The 27514-nt window shown below is 41.3% G+C and overlaps 1 protein-coding gene across 2 annotated transcripts in view; it reads right to left on the bottom strand.

The window, feature by feature from the left end:
- Positions 1–27514, bottom strand: part of LOC122807290 (host cell factor 1-like) — a 3131707-nt gene that overhangs the window by 703764 nt on the left and 2400429 nt on the right. For both annotated transcript variants that reach the window (XM_044078414.1, XM_044078415.1), the window contains exon 13: positions 8508–8644. In XM_044078414.1, coding sequence (XP_043934349.1) covers positions 8508–8644 — 137 coding nt within the window. The remainder of the gene's footprint in view (positions 1–8507; positions 8645–27514) is intronic.

Here is a 27514-nt window from a genome sequence, read left to right as displayed (position 1 = left end):
AGGCCAGTGCCCTTGCCATCACCTGGAAAGCGGGCCCACCTGAAGAAGGATGGGAGCCAAGAACCGAGAGGGACAACCTCAGAACCAGGGTCACATCCCACTCCGACAGACCCACCGTCAGGAGAGAAACCTCGAGGGGACTCGGTGCTGCTGGGGTCATCGGGGCTGTAGCACATGTAGAAAAAAATCGGCATCGAGCTAGGACCCTTGGTGCTGACAGGTCAGTCATGACCCCGAGGATGGCTCGGCTCCAAGGGAGTCAACTTCCATAGGGTGATCATTGGTGCCACAAATGGGGATGCCATTAGAACCATGACAGCTGGAACCGGGAAAGGCATCAGAGCCGAGGTTTTTGGACCCAGAGAGGTCAACGGAGGAGTACAAGATGGAGTCTGTGGAGAGAACTCCTCTGTTCCAAATGGGATAGAGGGTTTACTAAGTGAAGACAACCCCCTAGCCGTCAAGAGTTGATCCACAAGTCTGACCAAGTCTAGTTCTGCTAGGCTTCTGGAGGATCTGGTGGATATCCCTGATGGGAAGTCTGGACATTCCAAGAAGGGACTATGCAGTTGTCCCGAGAATGGATCCGTGATGGGGAGTATATGGTCCGAGGTATGGGCTCTCCCTTCGACACCGAGGTTGATGGACCTGTAGAAAATGCAATAAGGAGGGGGGGAAGTGACTGGAATTGGAGACTCTACTGCTTGGATGAAAGGGAGAATCTGGACAGGTGTAGTCATGGTCGGTACCATGGTAATCGGAGACGAGGTCATCAGTACTGATATAGTCTTATCAGACTTTGGTTCAGTAGTCGGCATCGAAGTAGAGGACTCAAGTCCTGGAGTCAATGGAGTTGAAGGCAATTTGGTAGTCATAATCAGAATCAGTTCTTCAATCGGCACCGAGGAAGGGGTTTTGAGCCCTGGAACCGAGGGAACTGAAGACAATTTTGGCAATTTAGGTCTAGGCTCTAAAGACTTTGATTCCGGATCTTTAGAAGAAGAGGGAACTGAATTGGTCTTCTTCTTGTCATCTTTTCTAGGAGGGGGAGAGCCCTCTGACACAGAAAAACCCACAGAAAAAAGGAGATCTGAGTAGTACTTTAAGAATAAGTTTATTGTGTCTCTCATTCAGTGCACGGGTCCTAAGGCCCACACAAATATTACATGGTGGTTGAACAGTTAAATGCAACACATTTAAGCAATATACACAAGAAGAATGGGAGTCCGACTTCGGCATTTTACAGGCACACCAGTCGCAAGATTTAAACCCAGTGGTCCCTTTCTTGTCCGCCATAACCACAAAAGTCAAGGCCACTACACCTGTAAATACCAAAATATCAAGAATAAACCTACTACAACACTATAACAATATAATTTATTTTATTTATTTAACATTTGTTGACAGGGAAAGTCCGACTAGATTCCACAGATCCTGTTTTCAGCGGAGGCCCGGGGAGAATTGCTCCAGACGCATGTCTTTAGACATGTCTTTGGTTGTTTATAACAACTAAACATACTTTATATATATATATATATATATAAAGAAAAAGAAAGAAGGAAAGAAAAAGGGTACCAACAATGGTATCCCGAGAAAACCACAGAGGGTAAGGTAAGGGCGGGAGCTACCAATGATGGTTGGGAAGAATACCAGAAAAACGGTAAAGGGGAGGAAGAACGAGGCACTTTACCAGATAAGGGATAGCAAGAAGGTATTTATCAAAAAACAATAAAGATTCAACAACAAGAAGCAAGTTTTATCAACAAGCAAAAACCACTTAACTGAGAGTGAAAGGCTTGACACGTTCTGACCGGTACGCAGCAAACAAGATCTGAGCTAATGGGGAGAGGGGCACTATGGGTAATCTTAGCATGAGAGTTTTTTGGCTGATGCGAACTTGGCACAGCGGCCTAGTCGAAACCAAGGATCGATTCCATACCCATCAGAAAGGAATGAATGAAGATTAACAACATCAGATTGAATAATTAGTACAGCATATAAAATTTTGCATGATAACTATTAAGAATCAATCAGATGAGGTTAGAAAGGATTGGGAAGGGAGGCTGGGTAAGCAATTCAGAAAGAAACAATGGGGGGATATATGTATGTCTCCCAAATATGCAACAAAGTCAAGAAGATTTAGGATCTTTGCTTGGAAGTGTTTACATAGGTACTGTTATACCCTGTGTAGACTAAAAAAAATATGCAACAAAGTCAAGAAGATTTAGGATCTTTGCTTGGAAGTGTTTACATAGGTACTTTTATACCCCATGTAGACTAAAAAAATTTCCTCGGGTATATAGCAAATGTTGGGAGGCGTGATGGAGAAGAAAGAGGTAATTGGGAACAATTCCCTGCAAACTACTCTATCAGAAATACTGGGTGAGAAAATTGGTATGGCTAAGGAAATACTTTTTTTGAGCTATGATACAGAATTGGAATTGCCTAGACACAGTAAGGCATTGCTGAGTCTAATTATGGTGACTGCCAAAAAAGCAATTACTAGGAAATGGAAGTCTAAACTAACTGTACTAGAAGTAGTAAATATAGTAGCACAGATAAAACAACTGGAAATGGGATCTTTAGAAAAGGGAAGCAGCAAATTCCATAGAAAAAATTAAAATTGTGGGAACAATACATCCAGACAAGGAATGAGGTTTAAAAGAAGGCAGGATTTGAATGAGAATGTTTGACTGAAGGGGACCAAACAGATTATAAGAGGTCTACATTATTTCATCAACCCCCCCCCCCCCACTGATTATATATGCAGACTCAGGGATTGCACTACAGTGAGGAAAGAGCAAATTTCTTAACCCCTACCATAATGAAATCTCAGTCAGAATGGTTCGACAAACGGCATTTCCAATGAAATGCCGTTCGACAATGTGGCTGATTGATGAAATAATAGGGACACAATTATAAGTGCTGTATAATGTTTGCAGCTAAAATTATGTCGATATGGTTCATTTTCATTTGTGTAAATGTATGACTGCCTATGTCATTAGCGATAATTTAATAAAGATGTTTCTTGTTTGATAAAAAAAAAACTAAGAGAGCAATGATGAAGCAGAGGGAAGCAGAATGCAAAAAAATACTGCTGCTGTTACCGGGTCTTCGTGCACAAAAAGCATTCAATAGAGTAAGCTGGGATTTTATGAGTAGGGCAATGGAAGTATTTGAATTCCTTGATACAATCATTAAGTTAATTAGGGGGATATATGAAGGATCAAAGGCAAGAATTAAAGTGGGAGGGTTCTTCTCTGATAAGTTGTATTTGAAGAGAGGAACCAGGCAGACTTGTCATCTTTCTCCTTTACTTGCTTTATATTTAGAGCCATAAGTCAACAGGTTCATAAGCAAGTACTATGCTAGTGGCTCTTGTGGGTCATTTCAATCCTAGCCAATTTCTCTCAGAGGTTAGAATCAAAGTCTGTACCTCGTGTCTGTGAAGTAAACACCTTAACTATTATGCCAACCCCCAAGCATTTGCAAAGAAAATGAAGGACTCAGAAATGCAAGGATATAATTTGTATGGTAATCATGAAAAGATGTCCTTATTTGCAGGTGATATTAATTTGTACCTAATAAACCCAGAAAAAGAATGTCTCAGTGTTGTGGAACATTTTCAAGTCTTTTCACTCTATAAAACTAATGAAGATAAAACAAAGGCTATGGCAGTACATTATGTATCCACACTTTAATTGGTTCAGCAATACCCATATTTATGGGGACATGATAAGGTGAAGTATTTAGGAGTATGGATTAAAAAGGCTTCTATTATGGCAGGTAATGATATGTGGGAAGAAAGTAGACAAAAAATAATGCCAAATCTGAGAAACTGAAAGCTGTTGTTTATGGATATGGATAGTAAGATACAAGCAGATAAGTTCTAGACAATAATTAATAAAAAGTTGAAATAATTTATCTGGGTGGGGAAAAGGGCAATTATTAAGTGGAATAAGTTGATCCTTCCATTAGAAGAAGGTGGTTTAGGATTACCTTATTTGAAGGGATATTTTACTGCAGCAGTTAAAGCTCATTTACATAACACAAGTAGGTTATAATTCAAAATGGAAAAGGATGACGATGAAGCAGGAGAGAAGCTCATGAAATAGAAAAAGTGGGATTTTGTGTGCAGATCCTTAAGGAGTATTATATTCATAAAGTAATAGAAAGTGCTCTAAGAACTAAGCCAACACAAGAATGGACAAAGGAGATTTTGCCATTTGGGGTGACTGCAAGTAGGGGTACCGAAAATAGATAAGAGGGCCTGGAATTTACTGGAGAAAACTGGCAAAGGAACCAAGGTACTGGAGTAAATAACTAGAGGAGGAAAGTACTAGAGTGGGATGAGGCCAAGAAGACATTTAGACTGCAGGCTAGAGACTGCCTTCCCAACCACAGACTGATATCAGAATATAGGTAAGGAAATGGGATAGGGTAAGCTTAAGTGAAATACCTGCTCTGACAGAGCTTTTAGTTTAATCCAGAACAGACGCTGCTGTTAAAAAGGGATGCTTATTACAACATATAAAATAGTGCATAATAACTATAAAAATCAATCTGAGCAGGTTAGAAAAGATTGGGAAGAGAGACTGGAAAAGCAATTTACAACAGAACAATGGGAGGACATAGGTGTGGCTTCCAAGAATACAACAAAGTCCAGAAGCTTTAGGATCTTTGCTTGAAAGTGTTTGCATGGTATTTTTATACCCCAAACAGAATTCAAATATTTTTTCCTCAAGTAGACAGCAAATGTTGAAGGTAAGATGGAGAAGAAGGAGGTAACTAGGAACATGTACATACTTTGGGAGTGTAGTGTGTTGGCAAATTTTAAAAATTCCCTACAGAGTACTCTGTCAGAAATATTGGGTGAGCAAATGCATGAAACTAAGGACATGATTTTTTTTGAGGTAGGACACAGCATCTGAACTGCCTTAACATAGCAAGGCTTTTTTAAGTTTAATTCTGTTGGCTCCCAAAAAAACAATTACATACTATAAAATGGAAAGCAAAGCCTACATCAGCTGCATTTGAAGTACTGAATTTTATAAAATAAGATAAAAGAACTGGAAGAGGGATTTTTAGAAAAGGGAGGGAGCAAATTACTTAGAAATAAATGGAAATTGTAGGAACAATGCATACAGAATAATGTTCAAGAGAATGATAAGTGAGGTTTAAGGGATGGCAGGAATTCAGCAATTTATGTAATGTTGGAATAATGATAATTACAGAGAATGAAAGGATATGTGATGTATTATGTATGCAAATGGAACAAAAATAATAATATTTTGGGTTCATTTATGTCTGCCTTTGTCTTAAGTGATAATTATAAAAGCGTGTGAAAATGTGTGAACAAGGCACATAAAAGCAACTTATGAAAATGAGAAATCAGCTGAAGTGGGTGTCTTGAAAGAATAACACTTAACTGTTTAAAGTCAAAAATAAAATAATACACCAGACTGTACTACACAGAAGAAAAGTAGCACATAATGTACAGAGGAAGTGCTTTTACACTTGTAGCAAGGAAGAGCATTAATGTTTGCAGTGCTCTCAGGTATGTGCTGTTTTCTGCCTTTCAGTGAAATAACCAGCACTGAACAAACATTACTGACAAGAAGTGGAACCTTATCTCTTGAATTTTCAGATTTTTGTCTCAAATTTTTTGTCTGTTCCTCATAAAATTTGTGGTTTTCTGACAAATCAGTGAGGACTAAAATCACTAAATAATGACATACATTTGAGTTTCAGACTTCATATCCTTCAGAAAATGCACACTAACACAATTATTTTATTCTAGCAACTTTCTAACTTTAACCAAAACAGAACAGAAAGCCAAATCTGTGTGGCAATAAAACTCAGAACCAAAAGCAACCACACAGAAAAGATGCTTCCCCCACAAATCGTACACAGCAAGCTGGAAGTTTTCATCAGTAAATCACAGCCAGTAACACAGATGAAATTTTGCACAGCTCTGTGATTTACTGGTGGAAACTTCCAATTTCCTGTCTACGATTCCTGGGGGCAGCATCTTTCCCTTGGAGTTGCTTTTGGTTCTGAACTTTGAGTTCATGACAGCAAAATTTAAAATCTGTCCCTATTATTTTGGGCCTCTCCTGCATTATTTTAGGCTTTGTCGAGATTTCTTACGCTAAGAGTTTGAGACATAGGAGTGTACCATTTTGTTTTGCATTTCCTGATCATGGAAAAACAGATTTTTATCATCACTTTAGTTTAGGTTCACAATACAAAACAATCCTCTCATTACATTCATGAACAGGGACAATAATTTAATGTTCTCCAAAAATGGAATTCCATTTTCATGAGAAGAAATCTGGAATTATACCTGCGTTTTCCTTATTCCTCATATATTTGAAAATTAAAGCAGATTCTGTATACATGATACTCAATAAATTAAGTTATCAGCATTGTAAGGAGTAAACATTAGAAGATGTACAGTTTGGGGTGAATGACTGATTTAGCCCAAAATGTCATATCCCATAATTTTCAAATATTTACACAGCCTCAAGTCAGGATTTACCGGTATTTTCCCAAGAAAAATTGAAAATTAGGGCTCCTTTTCATGATAAATGCACTGTAGCTGCATTATGCTGTTCATGCACAGTCATGTTGCAACTAACACATTCATGTAAGTGCTCCGTAATATGACAATGGAATACAGTGATCTACCAGACACAAATCTTTGTATATGACCCACCTTTGGAAAGCCGAGCCACATTTTCCACACTGTGATTCCTACTATTAGATCACGGAAATAAGATTTACAGCTGGCAAGTTAACAATGACTGGAGTCTAAAGAAAGTAGAGCTATGTGAATTTACTCGTTATAACAGATTTACAAAAGAGATAAACTTGCAACAATATTAGAGTGGGGCTTTGCTCTACCACTACTCATAATCCAGCCCCCAGCTTTTCTATGGGTAAATGACTCTGCTTGACAGCAATACCTATGCAAAAAAGATCCTCTGAAGTTGTATTTACCTATAACAGAAATTTTACTTATCTGCATCCTTACTACTAGAGAAGCCTCAAGTGAAGTAAAAGCTGGCTCACAAAATATTAAATCTGCATAAATAAATTACTGATCAGTACTGAAATCCAGCAAACGAGGCCTCTCTATTCTTGTTCTTTCTCGCCCTCGCTCTCTCTCTCTGAGCAGCTATATTTATATGACAGTTACAAAACAGAAAAAAAAATTCACACGATAGCAAAAGTTGAGCACCAGAGGCTACTTCTATCATGGAATGAAAAACACTGACTGAAAGGATTTTGCAGGGAAGCAGAACACCCCCCCACTTGTATACTTTTACAGGACAGATGCCTACCCATCTCTCCAGCATTCCTCTCAACCTGCAAACAATGAAAATAGGAACAAAGACCCTTGAAAAGTAGGAATATCCAACTGAAAATCTGGGCATCTATTAAACACAAAGCCTGAATACCAATTAGCACAAATCTTTTTTTTTTTTTTGCTTCCAGTAGGAATGTGGGATACTACTCAAAAATACATGTAAAAAGCATACACTGACAACATGATGGAAAAATATCAAAGATACACTAAAATCTGTAGACTTTAATGAATTGTCTTGCAAAATTCTAACACATAAGGTCACTTAGTTTTGCTTCAGGAAAAGGGAGGTGTGGCATGTGTGTCCTCTTTCTTTAAATTATTACTACCACCAGTATATTGATCGTGTAATGTGGTTTTCTGTGTACTACACAAATTCAAAAATCAAGTGTGATGAAGGTAAATCAGGCCTGAAAATAGGAGCTTTCCTCCAAAATAGGGAAAGATGAGAGATCTGATCCCCAGCACACTATTTTTTCATATTCAGAGCTCATCAAAATAAGGCAAAAGAAGAATTTTTTGGGCAAAGAGTTCTGACTCCATTATCAACAAGTTTGTTTTTCTCCTTTGTCCATTTCATGCCTCACTCTGTTTTCTGTACCCTTCTCTCCTGATCCCAGTTATACAACATGGCAAAGGTAACAGGGTCCCAGGGAGGAAACTATAGCTATTGAATGTTTATAAATACTTTAAATTAACAAAATGCAGTGAAGACGCAAAAAGTGAGTTAAGTGGAAATTCTAAATTATGAAAGGAAACAGTAACAATAAAGACCCTTACTAATTGTTATTAAGCTTACCAGAGATTTAATACCTCCATTTTCAGTGAGGTTTTACTACTATCAATAATTAAAACTGCTGCAACAAGTGACAAAAGTGGCATTCCAAAAGTTTTACAGCAAACAAGATATCAGCTGAAGTGGGGACACTGAACACTGTTGACTTTATGCATAGCATGCTTCTACAGATGCAAGGTCCTTATCACTGATATGACATTTGAATCTAAGATCTTTAATAATTAGAGCTTGTATCACAAAACACTGAAGTCTTTAACATTTTGCAAATTCATTTTGGTCAACTGATATAAAAATACAACATGCAAGGAGGTCTTATTAATTTTCATATTATGTACAATGTACCTGTGTGACTCCCTGCTGTCCAGCTTGGATTTTAGGAAGAGCTGTGATAAACTTTGTTGTAGTTCCAGTTACAGATGTCACTACTTTTGTGGTTATGATGGTGATTGGAGACTTGACACCAGCAGTAACTGTTGACACTAAAAAAGTGATAAAATAGAAATGAAAATCATGTCACGTCCAATACTTTCTCAGACAGAAAGAACAAGAAAACATCAATGCTGAATATCTGAATATAGATGAATATGGTGCAACAATGGCAGCTAACACTTGGAGACACAGGACAAGTTTTAAGGTCCAAAAGGAGAATGAGCCTTTGCACTCCCTGTAAAATAAATGAACTGTAATTACAGTGATTTACCAAATGCACATCTTTCTATATGATCCACATTTAGGGATTCACCATTACTTTCCACACTGTGACCTCTATTAATAGATCATGTAAATAAGATTGACATCTGGCACAATAGCTAAAAATACCGGAGTCTAGGAGTTCCAAGATGGTTGTACAGTGATCAAGTTGATTAGAGCTCTCCCGGAGTGACAACTGAAACTGTGAGGAAAGAAAGTCAGCAAAATATATCAATTTGGGTAACATTCATTCAGTGGTTAGTCACTAGACAGCCTGGGTATCAGCAAAGAAAAATATGGAGAAAGTAAGAAATTAACTAGCAAATGATAAGAAAAAACTCTGGTGGGGAAAAGCCTTATACTTGTTTAGCAGGTTTCAGCTTTGGTAAATGAGATGGTTTCCAGTAATTTAGAGGAAAAATAAATCAAATGCATTTAGATGTGTTTAAAATATGTTAAACATTAGAAGAATACATATAATCCAATAACAAAAGGCTGAAAAGAGCAAAATAAACTTTAAGAAGCTACTCAGATGAGATGATGAAACTGAAGAAATAAGAGGATGAATTGAGCAAAAGACTGGATGAATACCAGGCTCCTCAAGAACAACTGTTTAAAAACAGTAAAGTTAAAACAGACTCAGAGATAATCTAAAATTTTCTGCTACACCAGAGAAACCAGAAGGAACAGACTGCATTAATTTAACGAAAGTACAGATAAGCAACTGGACTGGTATTTCACAGCATGATTTGTTAACTGAAAGGGTTCACCATGTGTATTGCTTCAAATTTGGCCAAAAAAGCAGCTACATATGTATATTAGTAAACATGTAGTCATAACATCAAAATAAGCTGCTCCTGACAAAAATGTGGCAAAAGGAAAAACATTACAGACTAGGGACATCAAAGTGTTTAGGGGAAACAAATTTTCACTGCACACAAGACAGAAGGGAGACAAGTTTGCCCCTGCAATAACAGGATGTCAAGAAGCATGTGTGAGATTCAAGATGCTAAATCCAGCTATTTTAAGAAAATATTTTCCTAGAGGATTCAAAGACATTTCTGATGCAGATCAGGCTAAGAAGGAAATAAAAAGGCTTACCCAGCTAACAGTGAGCCTGCAAGCTAAAGAAGATTCTCCATCTTCAAGCCCATACAGACAACTTTCCAGTGAAACATTTTTCCATTGTCACATAGAAAAATGATTGAGCAAAAGATACAGCCCAGTAGCTGACTAGAAAAATCAAGAGTATCTTGAACTTGAACCATAACCTGATGTTGAAGTAGTCGGGATTATAAGGAACAAGACCAGCAATATGTGGAATTAAGAAATAAATAGAAGAAATGTAAAGTACCACTTCCATTAGATGCAGCTTGGACACAAGAACTGTGCTTCTTCAAGAAATGACTAAAAAAGAAAGGAAGTTTGTTGACTGTGATAAACTGGTAAGAGGAGACAAAAGCATAATTCTGACACTGTCATTAATGTTTAGAAGGACAATGAAGGGGTGACGTTGGAATTTTAAGTAATACAAATAGTTGTTCTTACTAAAATGTGTATAATAAATGTCTTAAGTAAACTGCATGTTACACAGAAAAGAAGTTCAATATAATAGGCATCATAAGAGACTGCTGCTTATGTACTTATTTCATGACTGCATTGTATCCAGGGTTTTCACTGTAACAAGATAATGGCTGAATATAAGCAAATAATGCTGTGATCCAGGGCTGCTGGGAACAGATGTAAAAGTGCATGGATCATATTATGTGTGTACACAAGTTGAAGTATAAATTAATGTTTTTAATTTGCCCCATAGAAAAGAATGTTTTCTTTTTTTTCTAAGCAAAGGTTAGAAAATGAAAAGCATGAAAAAAAACCTTACTTTTTTCTCCAGTATTTGAAACAAGCTGTTTTCATGCACCTGTAAAACTATTAGTGTTTTGCCATCAACAAATGACAGCAATTGGAGACAGTAAGTCTACTGTTGCAAGCAATTAATTAGAAAATGACTGAAGAATGTGCTTTGAGGTATTTGTATAAGAAACATTATGATTACTATTTAAAGGGAAAATGGCAAGCAATTTATTGAAAAAATGGAAGGTTTAATACTGAGAAAAATTAATGACTTTGTAAGTAGCTGCACTTCTAACAGCCTTAATACTTAAATATTAAATATAGCAGTGCATGATTTAGTTTATTAATTTAAAGGTAGTGCACTTTTTAACACCTTTATAGAATTATCACTCAAGACATAGAAAAATATAAATTTATATAAAAGAAAACAAACAATAATAACATACTCCCAGTTACAAACATTATACATTATCTATATTTATTTGTATAATTATCACCAATCCAAAAATTACATAAATTGATCAGTTCCTGCCTTCCCTTAAACCTTACTCCTCCTCCAAAACGTTATTCTGCATGTATTCTTCCCACAAGTTCCATTTTTTTCTATGTAATTTGCTCCTACCCTATTCTAAAGATACCACTCCTGGTTATATTCTCTCCTCTACATTATTCAATACTTTAAATACTACTGGTTTAGATTTTGATTTCCATTTTCTAGTAACTGCTTTTTGGCAGACACCATAATTAAACGTAACAAGGCCTTACTATGTTTAAGCAATTCATATCATGTATACCAGCTCAAAAATAATTTACTTAGTTGCACCCATATGCTCACCCACTATTTCTGATAGAGTACTCTGTGGGGAATTTTTTAAATCTGCCAACTCATTACACTCCCAAAATGAGAAGTTATGTACCTACCATAACGTTCCATGTTAGTTGTCTTCTCTCGCCTTCTTTCTTGCTTAATGGGTTCGGAGCCGATCCTCGGCTCCGACTCGGCACTTGCTAAGCTCGAGAGTCACTTTTACCAGCTCGAGGCAGCCCCATATCCCATGATGCAAGGCGGTAAGTACCCAGATCTCGTTTGATGACAAAAAGGCAATAGCACCTAGCATAAACACTTCCCAAAGGAAGAAAGAAAAACTTGCAGGATGGAAGAAGGACCAGCTCTGTATGGTCTTCAGCATCATAACTCCTCGTAGAGAAAGGTCTGTCCAGGCCTGGGGGAAGGAGGGAGGGTCGCAAGAAAGAAGGCGAGAGAAGACAACTAACATGGAACGTTATGGTAGGTACATAACTTCTCAATGTTAAGATGTCAATCTCGCCTTCATTCTTGCTTGATGGGACCGCGTCCCTAGCACCTCTATCCTGGGTGGCTCAATGGAACAGACTCTTGAGGACTGTAGAGCCAAAACTGGCTCTGTCCCTGGAGGCCAAGTCCAATTTGTAATGGGAAACAAAAGTATGAGGAGTGGCCCAAGGGGCCGCTGCACAAATAGTGTCTAAAGGAAGTCTAGCTTGAAAGGCTGTAGAAGTAGCTAAGCTTCTGGTTGAATGTGCTTTAGGTTTTGAGCACAGCTGTTTTCCCCTGAGCTGATAAATTTCAGAGATGACAGAAGAAAGCCATCTAGATAAGGTCACTTTTGAGACAGGAAGGCCTTTCTTGTTATCAGCATAGGAAACAAAGAGTTGATCGGATTTCCTAAATTGTTTAGTTCTGTCCAAATAATATCTGAGTTGTCGGTGGACATCAAGATAATGTAGTTTTTGTTCCGATCTGTTAGAATAGTTTGGAAAAAATACAGGGAGATCAATGGATTGATTTAAATTAGTCTTTGAGGCGACCTTAGGCAAAAAGGTCGGATTAGTTCTCAATGATACTCTGTCTTTGTGAAAGACCAAATAGGGGGGGCGAACAGATAGAGCATGAAGTTCAGACACCCTCCTGGCCGATGTAATAGCCACTAGGAATAAGGTTTTCCATGAAAGAAATTTCAGGGAGCAAGAAACAGCTGGCTCGAAGGGGGGAAGAATCAAGGATGTCAGCACTAAATTTAGATCCCATTGAGGAGGACTCCTGACTGGAGGCTTCAGTCGGAAAATTCCTTTCAAGAAGGCTCTACAAAGCCTGTGGGACATAATATTGTGATCTGCGAACCCAACATGAAAGTTCGAGATAGCAGCCAATTGAACTCTAACTGTGGAAGAAGAGGAGCCTGCATGAAAAATCTCCGCTAAGAAATCCAAAACTGCCTAAACTGGAGCAGTGAAGGGATCAATATTCTTGACTTTAGCCCAATAAGAGAAACGCTTCCATTTGCTTGTATAAATCCTCCTGGTAGAGGATTTTAAGGAAGCTACTAGAATGTCTCTAACGGGGTTAGAGATCAAGGGAAGCCTGGCTAAGGAAGGAAGTGGAGCAACCATGCTGTGAGGTTGAGAGAAGGGATAGACCGGTGCAGCTGACCGGATTGGTGAATCAGAAGATCTGGCACTGGGTCCAGATGCCACGGCTGCACCAAAAGGTGACGATGGAGGAACGGAAACCAAATTTGTCGAGGCCAATAAGGAGCAATGAGAATCATTTTGGCTCTCAAAACGGTTGCTTTCTGGATAACTTGAGGGATCAGAGGAAAAGGAGGAAAGGCATAAAGAAGTCCCTGGGGCCAATCCTGGGTCAGAGCATCTCTGGGGGGATGGCCTGGCAGAGGGAAGAGAGAGAAGAAGTCTGGGCATTTGCTGTTTTGGGGAGTAGCAAAAAGATCGCAACATGGGCGACCCCATTCCAGAAAAATCTCTTCCACTATAGATTGCTTGAGAGACCACTCGTGAGGCATGAGAATAGCTCTGCTCAATCTGTCCGCTAAAATGTTGGTTTTCCCAGGGATATGCGTTGCTACCAGAAACCGATGAGAGGAGATTGCCCATTGCCAAAGTCTGAGGGCTTCTCGACACAAGGGGTAGGACTTGGTTCCGCCCTGTTTGTTGATATACCAAACTACAGACATGTTGTCTGTGTGGACTGCAATTGTCCCTACGGGAAGAAAGTCGTTGAGGGCTTGCAACGTTAAAAGCACTGCTCTCATCTCTAGGACATTTATGTGCAGGTGGTATTCGAACGGTTGCCACGTCCCATGAACCATCCTGCCCTGATAATGACCCCCCCACCCGATCAAGGAGGCATCCATGGTGACAGTGGCTACCGGGGATGGGGGTACAAAGTGTCTGCCTTGGTGAATCTGGGGAGAAGTGATCCACCAAGCAAGATGATTCTTGCAAATCTGTGTCACCAGTATTTGGTGACGCATTGGAAGTTGTTGGTAAGACCACTGAGTGAACAACATCCACTGAAGAAGGCGCATGTAGAAGCGAGCCAGGGGAAGAAGAGCAATGGCCGCAGCCATGAGGCCTAATACCTTTAGAACCATTCTGGCCTGTACTTTCTTGTTGGCTAGAATGATCCTGACTTGACTTTGAATGTCTGAAACTCTTTGATCTGTAAGGGTAGCTGACATCCGAACAGTGTTTAAGTTTGCACCTATGAAAGTAATAGACTGGCAGGGCAACAAGGATGACTTTTCGAAGTTGATCGAGATGCCCAAATGAGAACAAAGATTTATTGTGTAATCCCTGGCTTGAACAAGCTGATGCCTGGTGGTGGCTGAAAGGAGCCAGTCGTCGAGATACGGAAACACCTGGAATCCTTGACGTCTCAGGTGAGCCGTGACCACTGCCATGCATTTGGTGAACACTCTGGGGCTGTAGTGAGACCAAAGGGCAGGGCTCTGAACTGGAAATGACTGGACCCCAGCCGAAGCGGAGAAATCTCCTGGAGCGTCTGTGAATTTTATGTGATAGTACGCATCCTGAAGATCTATTGAGCACATCCAGTTGTCCTTCTGTAAGTAGCCAGTATTGACTGAAGAGTGACCATTCCGTATCTTGTCTTCCTCACAGTCTTCTTGTGTCTGCTGAGATCCAATATTGGTCTCCAGTCTCCCGCCTTTTGGGGACCAAAAGAACCTTGAGTAGATTCCGGCTCTGAATGATCTGTTGTAACTGGCTGAATGGCTCTTTTGCAGTAGTTTTAAGACTTCTAACTCTGCAATTTCCTTAGACCGGTGGTACATCTGGAAGGGAATTTGAGGGATAGAAAGGACTTTCCTCGAAAGGAATTTTGTAACCCTCGGATATGATCGACTGTACCCATCTGTCTTGAGTGAGGGAATGCCAGGCTTCTGGGTACAGCGATAGTCTTCCCGACTGCCTCCAAGGCGGGACAGCCGGGCAACATCTCAGGGATGCTGAAAGGGCTTGTCAGAGAGAGACTCTCTGTTTCCCTGGTTTTGTGGACCCCCTCTGCCTCTAGAGCGCCTGTTGTTGTTACCCCTCTGCCTCTAGGGGTAAACTGACCACGTGAATCCGGGCGTGACTCCTTGGGATTTATGGAACCACATTTTGCCACCCTTCTGTACTTTGGGGTAAGGTCTAGAAGGGGTGGAAAACGGACTCCTGGCAGAAAGAGTTTTGCCGTCCTGCTCACACCTGGTCAACGCTTTCCTTCACTTGAGGGCCAAACAAAGCTGACCCATCAAAGGGAGAGTTTGTGAAGGACGCCTTAAAGGGATCTGCAAAATTACAGAGCCGCATCCAGGCTTGGCATCTAAGAGCCACACCTGTACCTGCGGCTCTACTCGCTCCATCAGCAGCATATGATATCAGCCGCATGGAGGAGTTAGCAATGGAGTTAAGGGTTCCTAGCTGCGAAGCAATTTTTCTTGAGCCCCTGCAGCTGTAGGATCCTGTACTACTTCACCTAGCTCCTTAAGGATATCCCTCTGGAGTCTGGTGAAGTGACATAGATAGTTCAGCTTAACGATAGCAAAGGTCGCTGAAGAAAACATCCGCTTACCATATCTATCCATGGTCCTAGAGTCCTTATTAGGAGGATGGACAGGTACGGAAGGATCTGCAAGTTCCTTCTTAGTGGCAGCCGCCACCACCATGGCATCAGCGGGGACACCTTTTGTGAGGAATTGCTTGTCCGACGGGCAGTAATAAATTTAGAAGGCCTCCTAGGGACTGGCTCTACAGAGTCAGGAGCAGCCCACGCCTTCGAGCAATAACCTGCATAAGGGGCCGAAGGGCGGAGACACCCAGGAGGTGGAGGGCCGAGATCCAAACGCCTCCAGGTATACTGACTCATCCTCAGAGGGATTGTTGGTGGGCCAGTTTCCCCTCTGTCTAAGGAGCTCTAGGATGTCTGAGAAGGAGACATCCTCAGAGGGGGATCTTGGGGATCCCTCTGACTCATATAAGTCAGTATCCGAAGTGATAGACTCGGTGGAGTCTACGTGTTTCCTCTTACAAGTCCTCTTCCGCGGAGGATCACCCGACAAATCAGGAGAATCCTCGGAAGAGGGGGATATTCCCAGTGGGGAAACCTGAGGCGGAGGATCTCTGGGTCCGGGAGGAAGAGAAGTGGCAGAGATGTCAACAGGCACTATAGAGGGAGGAGCTAAGGGAACAGACTGCTGGCTGAGTCCAGTGGCCAGCACACTCTTCATCACCTCGAAGACTCCCCTCCCAGGGAGGTCCGAGAGAACCCGCTCTGAAGAGCTAGGAACTCCAGGACCCACCGAAAAGGAAGGCTCCGAGGCAGATGTCGGAGCCGAGCTCACCAAGGCCGAGGCTCCAAGGGGAAGAGCGGGGTCGGACAAGGGTCCGATGCCACTCACCCCATCGGAGGAGACCAGGGAAGCCCGGCCACCAAATCCCTCTAAGGAAGGTCTCGAAGAGGAGATAAGAGTAGAGGCTGAAGGAGTAGAAGGGGGTATCTGTCCCTCAGCCGTAGCAGAAACCATTCCCGAAGACTCCAACTCCAAACTCTGGGGTAGAGTCGAAGGAGGAACTGCAATGGGGTGTGGACTAATAGTCGTCTGCTGAGACGGACTATGTAGCATTTGGGCCAGTGCCTGTGATTTTAGTAATCTACTGACCACTCTCTCTAAATCATGGTCAGAAAGCCTGGATGACCTTGAAGATCGGCTCCGATGGCTCCATTCCGAGAGGAGAGGCGAAGCCAGAGCCGAGAGTATCGGCTCCAAGGAAGGGGACCTAGACCTCTTCCTCGAAGGAACCATTGGAGCCAATGAAACCACAGAAACTGTCGGAGCCAACAACTTATTGGCACCGACAGGTAGCTTCGATGCATCGGCTCCAGCCGGAGCCGATACAGCCATAAAAGTAAGGGTGTCGGAGCCGATCGGAGCCGACACCGATGCCTGAGCCACATGGTGGTAGGGACCGATCGGAGCCGACACCGTGGTGCTCGAACCAGAATCGGCACCGATAGCCATCGGTGCCGAAGGTTTGAGTAAACCAGAATCGGCTCCAGCCGGAGCCGATCTCGACTCTAAAAGAGTCGGAGCCGAGGCCACAGGCTTGGACACAGAAGCCTGGGCCTTGGAAGACTTTGAAGTCTTAGATGGAGCCGACTTGGCCGGAGAGCCCTCCGGCTTAAGAAGGCCCCTCAAAATCAATTTATTTCTTCTTTCCTGCAGGACTCTCTGGCTAAAAGAGTGACATATAGCACAGGAGTCCTGCAGGTGAAGAGGCCCCAGGCGGTAAAGGCAAGAAGTGTGACCGTCTGTCAGAGACATCTTCTGACAGCACGAGTCACACTTCTTAAAGCCTGAGACCCTTTCCTTAGACATGGTGAATAATACACACACACAACACCAGTCCAAGAAATTAAATTATATAGCCCAAAAAACTATCAATAACACACACACACACCCTAACAAGGGGGGGGATGGGATGGGAGAGAGTCTGACTAAAAGTTTTAAGGAGACAGGGAATTTCTAGTCAGAAAAGGACTACAACTGAGTTAAAACTATAAATTTTAAAGTTTTAGAAGAAAAAGGGGCAAAAAAAGTAATGTAAAAATCACTTACCAGGAGCTGGTAAAAGGAGGACCTCATCAGCGAAGCGGCAAACGAGATCTGGGTACTTACCGCCTTGCATCATGGGATATGGGGCTGCCTCGAGCTGGTAAAAGTGACTCTCGAGCTTAACAAGTGCCGAGTCGGAGCCGAGGATCGGCTCCGAACCCATCAAGCAAGAATGAAGGCGAGATTGACAACTTAACATCATATGTTCCCATTTCTCTTTCTTCACCATCACACCGCCAACATTGCCATCTACCAGAGGAAAAATTCTTTGGAGTCAGCTTGGGGTATAAAAATACATATGCAAACACTTCCAAGTAAAAATCCTAAATCTTCTACACTTTAGTGCATATTTGGCATCCGTAACTATGTGTCCTCCCATTATTTCCTTGTGAATTGCTTATCCAATCTCTCTTCCCAATCTTTTCTAAACTCTTTTGATTGATTCCAATATTCATTGTGCAATATCACAGGATCATAGGAGGTTATTAGGCTAATGACCCTAGGGCCCTTACAAGCCTAGCCAAGTTTTACCCTTATTTTCACTATCAGCACCTATTACCCCTGTCCAAGAGGGACACAGGTGGAACCCCTGGGGTGAATTTACGGTTACCCATCCAATCGTCCAGACTGCGTTTGAAGAGGACCAATGAGGTGCACTGCTTGACATGAAGATGGAGTCTGTTCCAAAGGTGTTGTAACCTCTGGGAGACAAATCTGTCCTTCCAGCAGGTTCTATTAATGTCACATACCAGGTTAAGGCCATTAGAGCGAGTAACCCGTGTACTTTCGTCTATGGTAACACCTAGTAGTTTTGTGTATGTGACAATTTCTAAGGTGGTTTTATTTAATGAGTAGATTTTGAAGTCTGGTTTGTTTATAATGGTGGTTTTCTTAGGGGAGAGGAGAAGAGAAGAAGTTTGGTTTTGTTTGGTTTGAGTGCGAGATGACTGTTAGTCTTCCAGCTTTCAATAGAGGAGAATGCTTGCTGTGTGTATGAGAGTAGTTCAGGTATGATTTTGGAGGTACAAATTAAAGTTGAGTTGTCTGCATACTGAATAACCGAGTTGTTGGGGACACAAGAATGAAAGTCATTAATGAAAATACTGAAAAGTAGAGGGCCTAATATGGATCCTTGAGGAACTCCTGTGGGGATGTCAGGGAATGGTGATGTTGATTCAAGCCATCTAGTGGACTGTTTTCGATCGGATAGGTAGTTGGAAAATCAGAGCAGAGTTGGTGGGGGCAGGCTCACAGCTGAAAGCTTGGAGAGAAGTAGGGAGTGGGAAACAGTGTCGAATGCCTTGGACAGATCAAGGAAGAGGGAGGAGACGAGCTTTCCTTCATTGCGTGCTTGGTTAACAGTATTTGTGAAGGATAGGAGAGCAGTGGTAGTGCTATGAGCGGGGTGGAAACTGTGTTGACAGGAAGACAGAAGATTACTGTTTAAGAGGTATTGCTGGAGCTGGGAGTGTATGCATTTTTCTAAGATTTTAGAAATAGGGGACAATATAGCTATGGGACGGAAGTTAGAGGTATCAGTATTATTACTACCTTCATGTAGGGGAAGAATGTAGGCTTTCTTCCAGATGGTGGATATATAGGATTCCTGAAGTGACCTGTGTAGGAGTATCCTAATGGGGTAGGAGGTGGCTGGAGCTGACAATTTCAGGTATTCTGTGGGTAGGTTTGTCAGAGGCATTGCTTCCTGGTTTTAATTTAAGCAGGAGTTTGTTTATAGTAGATGTTGGGATTGGACAGAGAGAAAATATGGTAGTGGGAGGGTCTACTGGGTGGTCGTAGTTGGTGGAGTGGTTAGTCTGAGAAGGTGGGGGTGGGAATGTGGCGGTTAGTTTGGCTACAGTTTTTACAAAGTATGAGTTAATTGTGGCAATTTCTAGGGGTGTGTTTTCAGGGTGTGGACAGGGATTACTTTTTGAACCAGGGTTTAATAGTGTGGATAATGAGGCCCAGAACTGTTTTGGGTTTTGTTTGAAATTATGCTGCAATTTAATATAATGATTTTTTTTGTCATTGATGACTAGACGTTTTACTTTGATGTGAAGGTGTCTATACTGTTGGAGGTCAGAATGATTGGTAGTTGTATACCATTTTTTCCCAGGCTTTGTCTCTTATGATCATGGTCTGCTTGGTGATTTTAGTGAGCCAGATGCAGTTTTTTGTTTTTACACTTTTGCGGACTTTTAGGAGGGTTGAATTAAAAAATTCAACTGCTTCATCTAGAGGAAGGGTCTTCAGTATGTTCCAGTTAATAGATTTTAGATGGTCATTAAAAGTGTCTTGGTTGAAATTAGTAAGGGTTCGCTGTAGTATATAAAGATGTTGGTTGGGCAGTTGGGAAGTCTCGTGTATGGCATAGGCTGGGTGGTGGTCACTGATATTGCAGGGAAGGGTACCTGTTTTGGAGAACTTGGAGTCAGAAACTAGGATCCAGTCTATGATTGAGCCACAACTATTGTTTTTAGCTGGTCTGGTTATATTTGTGATTACTTGGGTAAAGTTGTAGAGGCTGATGTTTGGGGGTAAGGAGCTATCTACCTGACTGAGCCAATTTATACTGACATCACCAGGTATGATTGCTTTGCTGTTAATTTTTGAGGAGATCCAAGCTAAGATTTCTTCTAGAAGTGGGGTATTATTTCTTGGGGATAGGTATAATGTAATACATATGCTTTTCTTATTTAGGTTTAGGAAAGCGATTAGTATATCCGTAGCTGCCATAACAGAATCCTTCTTAATCCATACTTGGAAATACCTCATTTTATCGTGTCCCCATAAATATGGGGATCGCTAAACCAATTTATATGTGGGTACATGGTTTACAGCTATAGCCTTTGTTTTATCTTCAATAATTGTATATCCTGAAAAGACTTAACACTGTCTCAGTGAGATGTCATTTTGTGGTTTTATCAGGTATAAAATATTACTGTCTGCAAATAAAGCCACTTTTCTTGATTACTGTACCAATTATATCCTTGAATTTTGGAGTTCCTTACTTTCTTTGGCAATGGCTCTGAATACAATGCAAATAACAAAGGGGAAAGAGGCCACCACGCCCCTGTCTGGTTCCTCAATTCAGGCTCAACTTATCTGAGAGGAACACTTACACTTTATTTTTTGCCTCCAATCCCTCATATATCCTCCTAATTAACATTATTATTGTATCAGGGAATACATATGCTTCCACTGCCCTATTCACAAAATCCCAGCTTACTTTGTTGAATGCTTTACCCAAATCAAGAACCACCAACAATACTGGTATATTCTTACATTCTGCTTCCCTCGGGATCATCAGTTTTTCTGTTGTCAAATGTTTGTCTCCCTTCCACAAAACCATACTAATCCATATCTATCAATGTTGGCAATATATTTGTCTTTTTTTTAGCTCTCATAGACACAAACTTCATAATCATGGTTTAAAACTGAAATGGTCCTATATGGATCTCATGGTTCTTTGCCTAAGGTTTTACAGACATCACAGATTTCTTCCAGGATGTTAGTGCTTCACCTCCTTTTGAAATACTGTCAAATACAACCTTCCAGATATTTATCACTTTCTTCCCTCCTAGCTTCCAAACTTCCACAGGAATACCGTCTATACTTGGAGACATTCCTGCAGACCGTTTATACATCACCATTTTTATCTCATCTCATCCTATCTTGACTGTTAATTGTTGAGCCTCATCTACCTCTAACTTTTCCAGACTTAAATCTTCCATAAATATTCTTATTTGTGTTCTTTCTTAATTTCCACATTTCTCTGCTTTGCACAAATTTTTGTAACCTTTCCGAAACATCAATACCTTTACATGATCTCTGGTTAACAGCTTCCTAAGTCAGACAACTGAAAGGAGAAAGGGTTGTTGCCAGAGTTGTTGTGCTAAGTTTTTGAGCTCCGGAGTTATCAAAAACAGTTGTTTAAAAGCAATCTTTCTAAACTTAGACGTATTATCCAGATATCCCCTTATTTTCTATTCAGCAGTCTGCAATTGTGCCGCCTCTTGTTCTATGAGATTCTCCTTATTCTGCAAAACTTTAATCTTTGTCATTCCCTCTAACTACTTCATGCTAGTTCTTAAAGTATCTTTTATCTTTTATATCTACTCTATTTTAAACTCCACTTTCATTTTACCCTACTCAGCAGCTATAACATCTGAAGAAATGTCTATCATCCCTAATAACTTTCAAATAATTTGCACTACCACTTCCTTAAATTTCTCTCTCATTAACAGATAGGTGGGGAAGTGGCAGTGTCTCATTTTTACTTCATTACCCTGTATTTTATCTTAGTCATTACTGGTGGAGGATCTGAAACAGTTATTGAATGTGTGTTGAAGCTTTTGATTAAATGCATATGTTCCTGTGACTTATAATTTCTGTCTAGTCTAGCCCAGTTATTGTACCTTAGGGAATAATAAACAAATGCTCTCCGTGTTCCTACTGCTGAATGCATGTCTTCCATACCAAACAATTTTTATAAATTTCTTCAGAAATTGACCCTCTTTTGTTACATTTTTCCCTTCTAGGTCCCCCAGATACATCCTCATTATTGCAAATCAAGTTCCTGTCCCTATCTATACGTAATATTTACGGCTGAAAGATGATTATTTCTGCCAAATGTTTCCCAAGCTCCTTAACAACCATTTTAGGTAGAATATAAACAAACACAGTGTAATGTTCCTCCCTTGCCAGTAGCCCCTTGCAACTACAAACCTACCATTTTTATCACTTCTTCTTCTATCACTAGTGAAACTCTTCTTACAATTAGTATATGTACTCCAATTTTCCTTTGCCGCTGACATTCTGCTAATTATCCATCCTGAAATCCTTTCTTTATCAAATTCACAAGTTCACTTCTTAACAAATGTGTTTCCTGCAGCACTGTTTGCATTCTGCATTTCTTAATGTAATTCAATACCCTGACCCTTTTGTCTTTATCTGCGAGGCCATTCACCTTACAAAATAACATGAATAGTGTAGCCATTATGATAAAAAGTCATTATTCCCACCTACTATATATGATCGCTTTTATAAATGTCTATTAACAGCTTTTGTGTTGTATGCACCCAGTGTTTGGCAGGTTGATCCTTTATATAGTTGTTTCTTATCTCCATTTTAACGTCATATTTTACAAGATTTTTTAATGAAAACTTTCAAAACAACACACCTCAGAACCTATTACCTTACAATAAACACACAAAGCTATGTAGCTCTTCAAATAATGAAGTTTAACCCTCCTGAGAGGAATTGTCCCAAATCGACAGCTGCACACACACACATTACCTAATCTAAAATTACAGTTATCCATGCTAAAGAGCAAGTTACAGCCTGTGCTCCTACTTACACTAATTGCTGTCTGCGATTCTCTTATATTTATTCTCCCCCGATATGAAAAACAGCTTGTATGCTGTCAGAAAACATTACCTTTTAGCCTTAAGAAAAAAGTACAGTTGTGTACCTACCATAAATGTAGATGTTCGAGTGTATTCACTGTTGCAGTCATTACTCTTGGATTATCCTGCTGGCAGGCTACCCGCAATCGGACAGAATTCCAAAGTCTAGGTCCGGCGTCGGTTGCTGTCATCTCTTCCCTGACGTCAGTGCGCCAGTGGTATAAAAGATGCAGCCGACGCCATTTTCTTCAGTTTTTCTTGCCCCAGATGTCAGGTGCCCCAAATAGGTAGGCTGAAAAATATATCAATAAGAAATGCATACACAAAAATAACATTTCCTTCATCAACAAGCAAATACACCAAAAAGGTTGTATAGGATAAGTCCCAGCAAAGAGAAGTGGGATGGTGGTTGGGTAACCTGGACTGCAACAGTGAATACACTCGAACATCTACATTTATGGTAGGTACACAACTGTACTATGTTCACCGTGTTTCACTGTTGCAATCATTACTCTTGGGTTGAATCCCAAAGCTGAGGAAGGGTGGCTGGGCTAAATAGGATTAGGAGAGGCTATGAGGCCCTGCAGAGCTGCAGTGGCGAAGCCTGCTCTGGACGTAGAGTAGAGAGGCAAGTGGTAGTGCACTGAATTCCAAGTTGCAGCCTCTAAGATTTCTTCAGTTGGTACTCCTCTGAGGAAGGCTGCTGAAGTGGCTGCTGCTCTGGTGGAATGAGGCCTAATGCCCTTAGGCACTGATTTGCCATGTTGAGAATAGCAGAAATGGATGCAATGGCCTATCCATTTAGAAAGAGTCTGTTTTGAGATAGCCTTTCCTTGTGATCCTGCAGCATATGACACTAAAAGTTGCTCAGTCTTTCTGAAAGCTTTAGTTCTGTCCAAGTAGAAGCGTAACTGCCTGTGTATGTCCAAAGAATGCAGAATTTTCTCACCCTTGTTCTGTGGATTTGGGTAAAAGGTAGGCAAGTGAATGGTTTGATTGAGGGTCACACTGGACACCACCTTAGGCATAAATGTAGGGTTTGTCCTCAGAGAAACCCTGTCCGGATGAAAAATTATGAAAGGTTCCACAGCCATGAGTGCTTGTAACTCCGAGACTCGCCTTGCAGAGGTTATGGCTAGGAGCAGAGCTGTTTTCCAGGGTAAGAATTTGATATCTGCTGTTGATGCTGGCTCGAAAGGAGGCAGTGAGACTTTTTCCAAAACAAAATTGAGGTCCCAGGCTGGAACTGGTGCTCTCCTTGGAGGCCTAATGTTTTTGGCCCCTCTGAGGTACTGCCTTATTAAAGGATGAGAAAAGATAAGTGGTTCCGTATTGTAATGTGCAGAAATGGCAGAGGCATGAATCTTAATTGATGAGAAAGAAAGGCCTTTGTTCAGCATCTCAGTCAGGTATTGTAAAATCTGAGGAATGTTTGGTACAGACGTGTCAATGCCTTGTTCCTGGTTCCAAGCACAGAATCTCTTCCATTTTTCTGCATAAGATTTTCTGGTACTGGGCCTCCTGGCCTCCAAGATAACATCCATAACAGCTTTTGAAAGAGGAGTGTTCTGAATGGCTACATTATCCGCCATGCTGCCAGATTTAGGGTCCTGAGATGGCTGTGCAGGATCTGATTGTTTTGTTGGGTCAGCAAGTGAGAAGTTTGAGGCAATATTCATGCTGGACCTTGAGACAAGCTCTTAAGGATTGGGTACCAGTGCTGGCGTGGCCAATCTGGTGCAATCAGAATCATTTTTGGCTTCTCGTCTGACCTTTAGGAGTACTCGGGCAAGGAGAGGTAGTGGGGGAAAAGTATATACTGTCAGATTTTTCCAGATGAATGATAGGGCATCCACTTTCCATGCTTGCTTGTGGTAAATCTTTGTGCAAAATCTCTGCAATTGACAGTTGTGAGGGGAGGCAAATAGATCTATGTCTGGGCATCCCCATTTCCTTATTATCATCCTGAAGACTTGTGGATCCAGTTTCCATTAGTGGGGATCCATGAGATTACTGCTTAGTTTGTCTGCCAGTTTATTTGTCTTTCCTGGCAGGAACTGTGCTTGCAGGTGAACTTGAAAGGCCAATGCTGTGTCCCATAAGATCATTGCTTGTCTGCAGAGTGGGTAGGAATGAGTACTTCCCTGCTTGTTTATGTACTGCATGACCTTAGTGTTGTCTGTCTTTATCAGTAATTGTCCTGGATGAAGCAGGTCCTTGAAAGCTGTCAGGGCATTTTGAACAGCTAGCATCTCTTTTTGATTGATGTGAAGATGCATCTGGTTTGCAGGCCATGTGCCCTGAATACATTTTCCTGCCATATGGGCCCCCCAGGCATAATCTGATGCATCCATTGTCAGTGTCTGTCTGGCTGTGGGTAAACTGAATGGCAGACCCTTGTTGAGGTGACAGGCTTCTGCCCACCATAGAATCTCCTGTTGTAGGCAGGGAATGAGTGTAATTACTGTCTCCAGGCTGTGGCAATGCTAAGTCCAAACACTTTTCAAATACCATTGTAGTTTCATCATATGCAGTCTGGCATATGGAATTAGTAGAATGCACATGAAACCCAAGGCCTGCAGGATTTTCCTTGCAGATAAGTGGGTTTTTGTTGCCAATTTCTTGAAGTAAGCAGTCAGTTGTTTTTGCTTGTCTGGCGTGAGATAAGCCATCTGGGCAGTTGTATTTAAGCTTGCACCCAGGAATATTATCTCTTGAGAGGGCACTAGTTTTGATTTATTTTCGTTTACTGTGTACCCTAGGCCAATTAGTAATCTTTTTACAAACTGCCAGATGCTTTAAAAGAGTGTCTTTGTTCTCTGCTTGAATTAGGTAGTCGTCCAAGTAGGGAAATATCTGAATTCCTCTTTGTCTGCAAAACGCAATTACTGGTGCCAGGCATTTTGTAAAGACCTTGGGCGCAGTAGATAAGCCAAAGGGCAGTGAAGAGAATTGGTAATGCATTGAGCCAGCTATGAATCTGAGGTATCTTCTGCAAGACTGTCTGACTGGGACATGCAGGTATGCCTCTTTTAGGTCCAAAGTTAATAGCCATGCCATCTTGACCAGCATGGGCAGTAGCTGCTGAAGAGTCAACATCTTGAATTTTGGAACTTCCGGAAACGTATTTAGTATAGACTGGTCCAGAATTGGTCTCCAGGTTTTGTCCTTCCTAGGTACTAGGAAAAGTCTGGAGTAAAATCCTTGCCCCTGCTCTTGTTGTGGTACTTGCTGAATGGCCCTCATGTCCATGAGGGCTGTAATTTGTTTTTGTGCCTCTGCCCATTGACTGTGTGGCAGGTCTGGCATGCCCTTTGACCTTGGTAGAGTGTGAAAATGGAACCTGTAGCCTTGGGACTATGTTCAGAACCCATTTGTCTTGGGTAACCATTTGCCAATTTGATGAAATAAGTGCTAGTTTTCCCGCTAAGGGGGCTGTCAAAAGAAAACTGCTTGGAACTGGTAGGGGAAAGTCATTGGGACTGTTTCCTGTAAAGCTCTGATTTGTCTTCTCCGCTTTTGGAGGTAGGAGCACCTCATTGTTTAGGCCCGTATGAGCCTTCGGGCTGAGATCTGCCTCTGGGACGCCTGTATCTGCCTCTTTGTGGTCTGTCTGAGACTGGAAAGGACCAATTTTTAGAAGGCCAGTTCCTGCTAAACCTGGGTGGCTATACCTGTAAGAAATCCTTGACTGTTTGCATGGATTTTGCTTTATCCTCCATTTTTTTCAACATCTCTTCTGCTTTAGTCCCAAACAAAGTATCATGCTGTAATGGTGCATCTAATAATTTTGCTTTAACATGATCAGGCAGACTTTGCTCCTTTAACCAAGCATGCCTTCTAATAACAGAACCCGTAACAGCGGCCCTGCAAGAGGCCTTCAGTGAATCATAACCACACTGCAAAGTATGCTTTCCCACTTATTCAGTTGCATGCAATAAATCCTGCAATTCCTTGTTCTCTGAACATTCAGTATTTGTCAGCATTTTCTGTTTAAGTAGTGACATTAAATATTGCTGACATTTAAGCATATGAAATTGACAATTTAAAGCCCTTACAGCCAGGGTGGCAGAAGTGTATACTCCCCCCCCCCCCATCTGTCTAGAGCCCTAGAATCCCTATCAGAGGGGACAGGGTTTGAGTGGAAGCCTTAACCCCCTTGGGACCCTGAGATATAGTTTCTGGATCATCAGCAGGGTTTTTATATAGGAATTTATGGGAATCCGGGACCCTGTAGTATCTGTCTGGCTTAGCAGGTGCAGGGGGTAAAGAGTCTGGGGACAGTCCGGACTCTGAAAATACATCATCTACAATGTCTAGAACAGGTGGAATGGCAAGGGGTCTGTGCTGAGGAAGAAGCAGGAAATCTCTGAGCCTTTTCTTAGACTCAGAATATTCTTGGCTCTCCCAGTGGAAATGCTCCCTCATAGTATGCAGA

Source organism: Protopterus annectens, chromosome 7.part0 (genome assembly GCF_019279795.1).
Source record: "Protopterus annectens isolate FY-2018-M chromosome 7.part0, PAN1.0, whole genome shotgun sequence".
Lineage (NCBI taxonomy): Eukaryota > Metazoa > Chordata > Ceratodontiformes > Protopteridae > Protopterus > Protopterus annectens.
The sequence above is the reverse complement of the archived record's forward strand: the minus strand, read 5'-3'. Positions and strand labels throughout refer to the sequence as shown.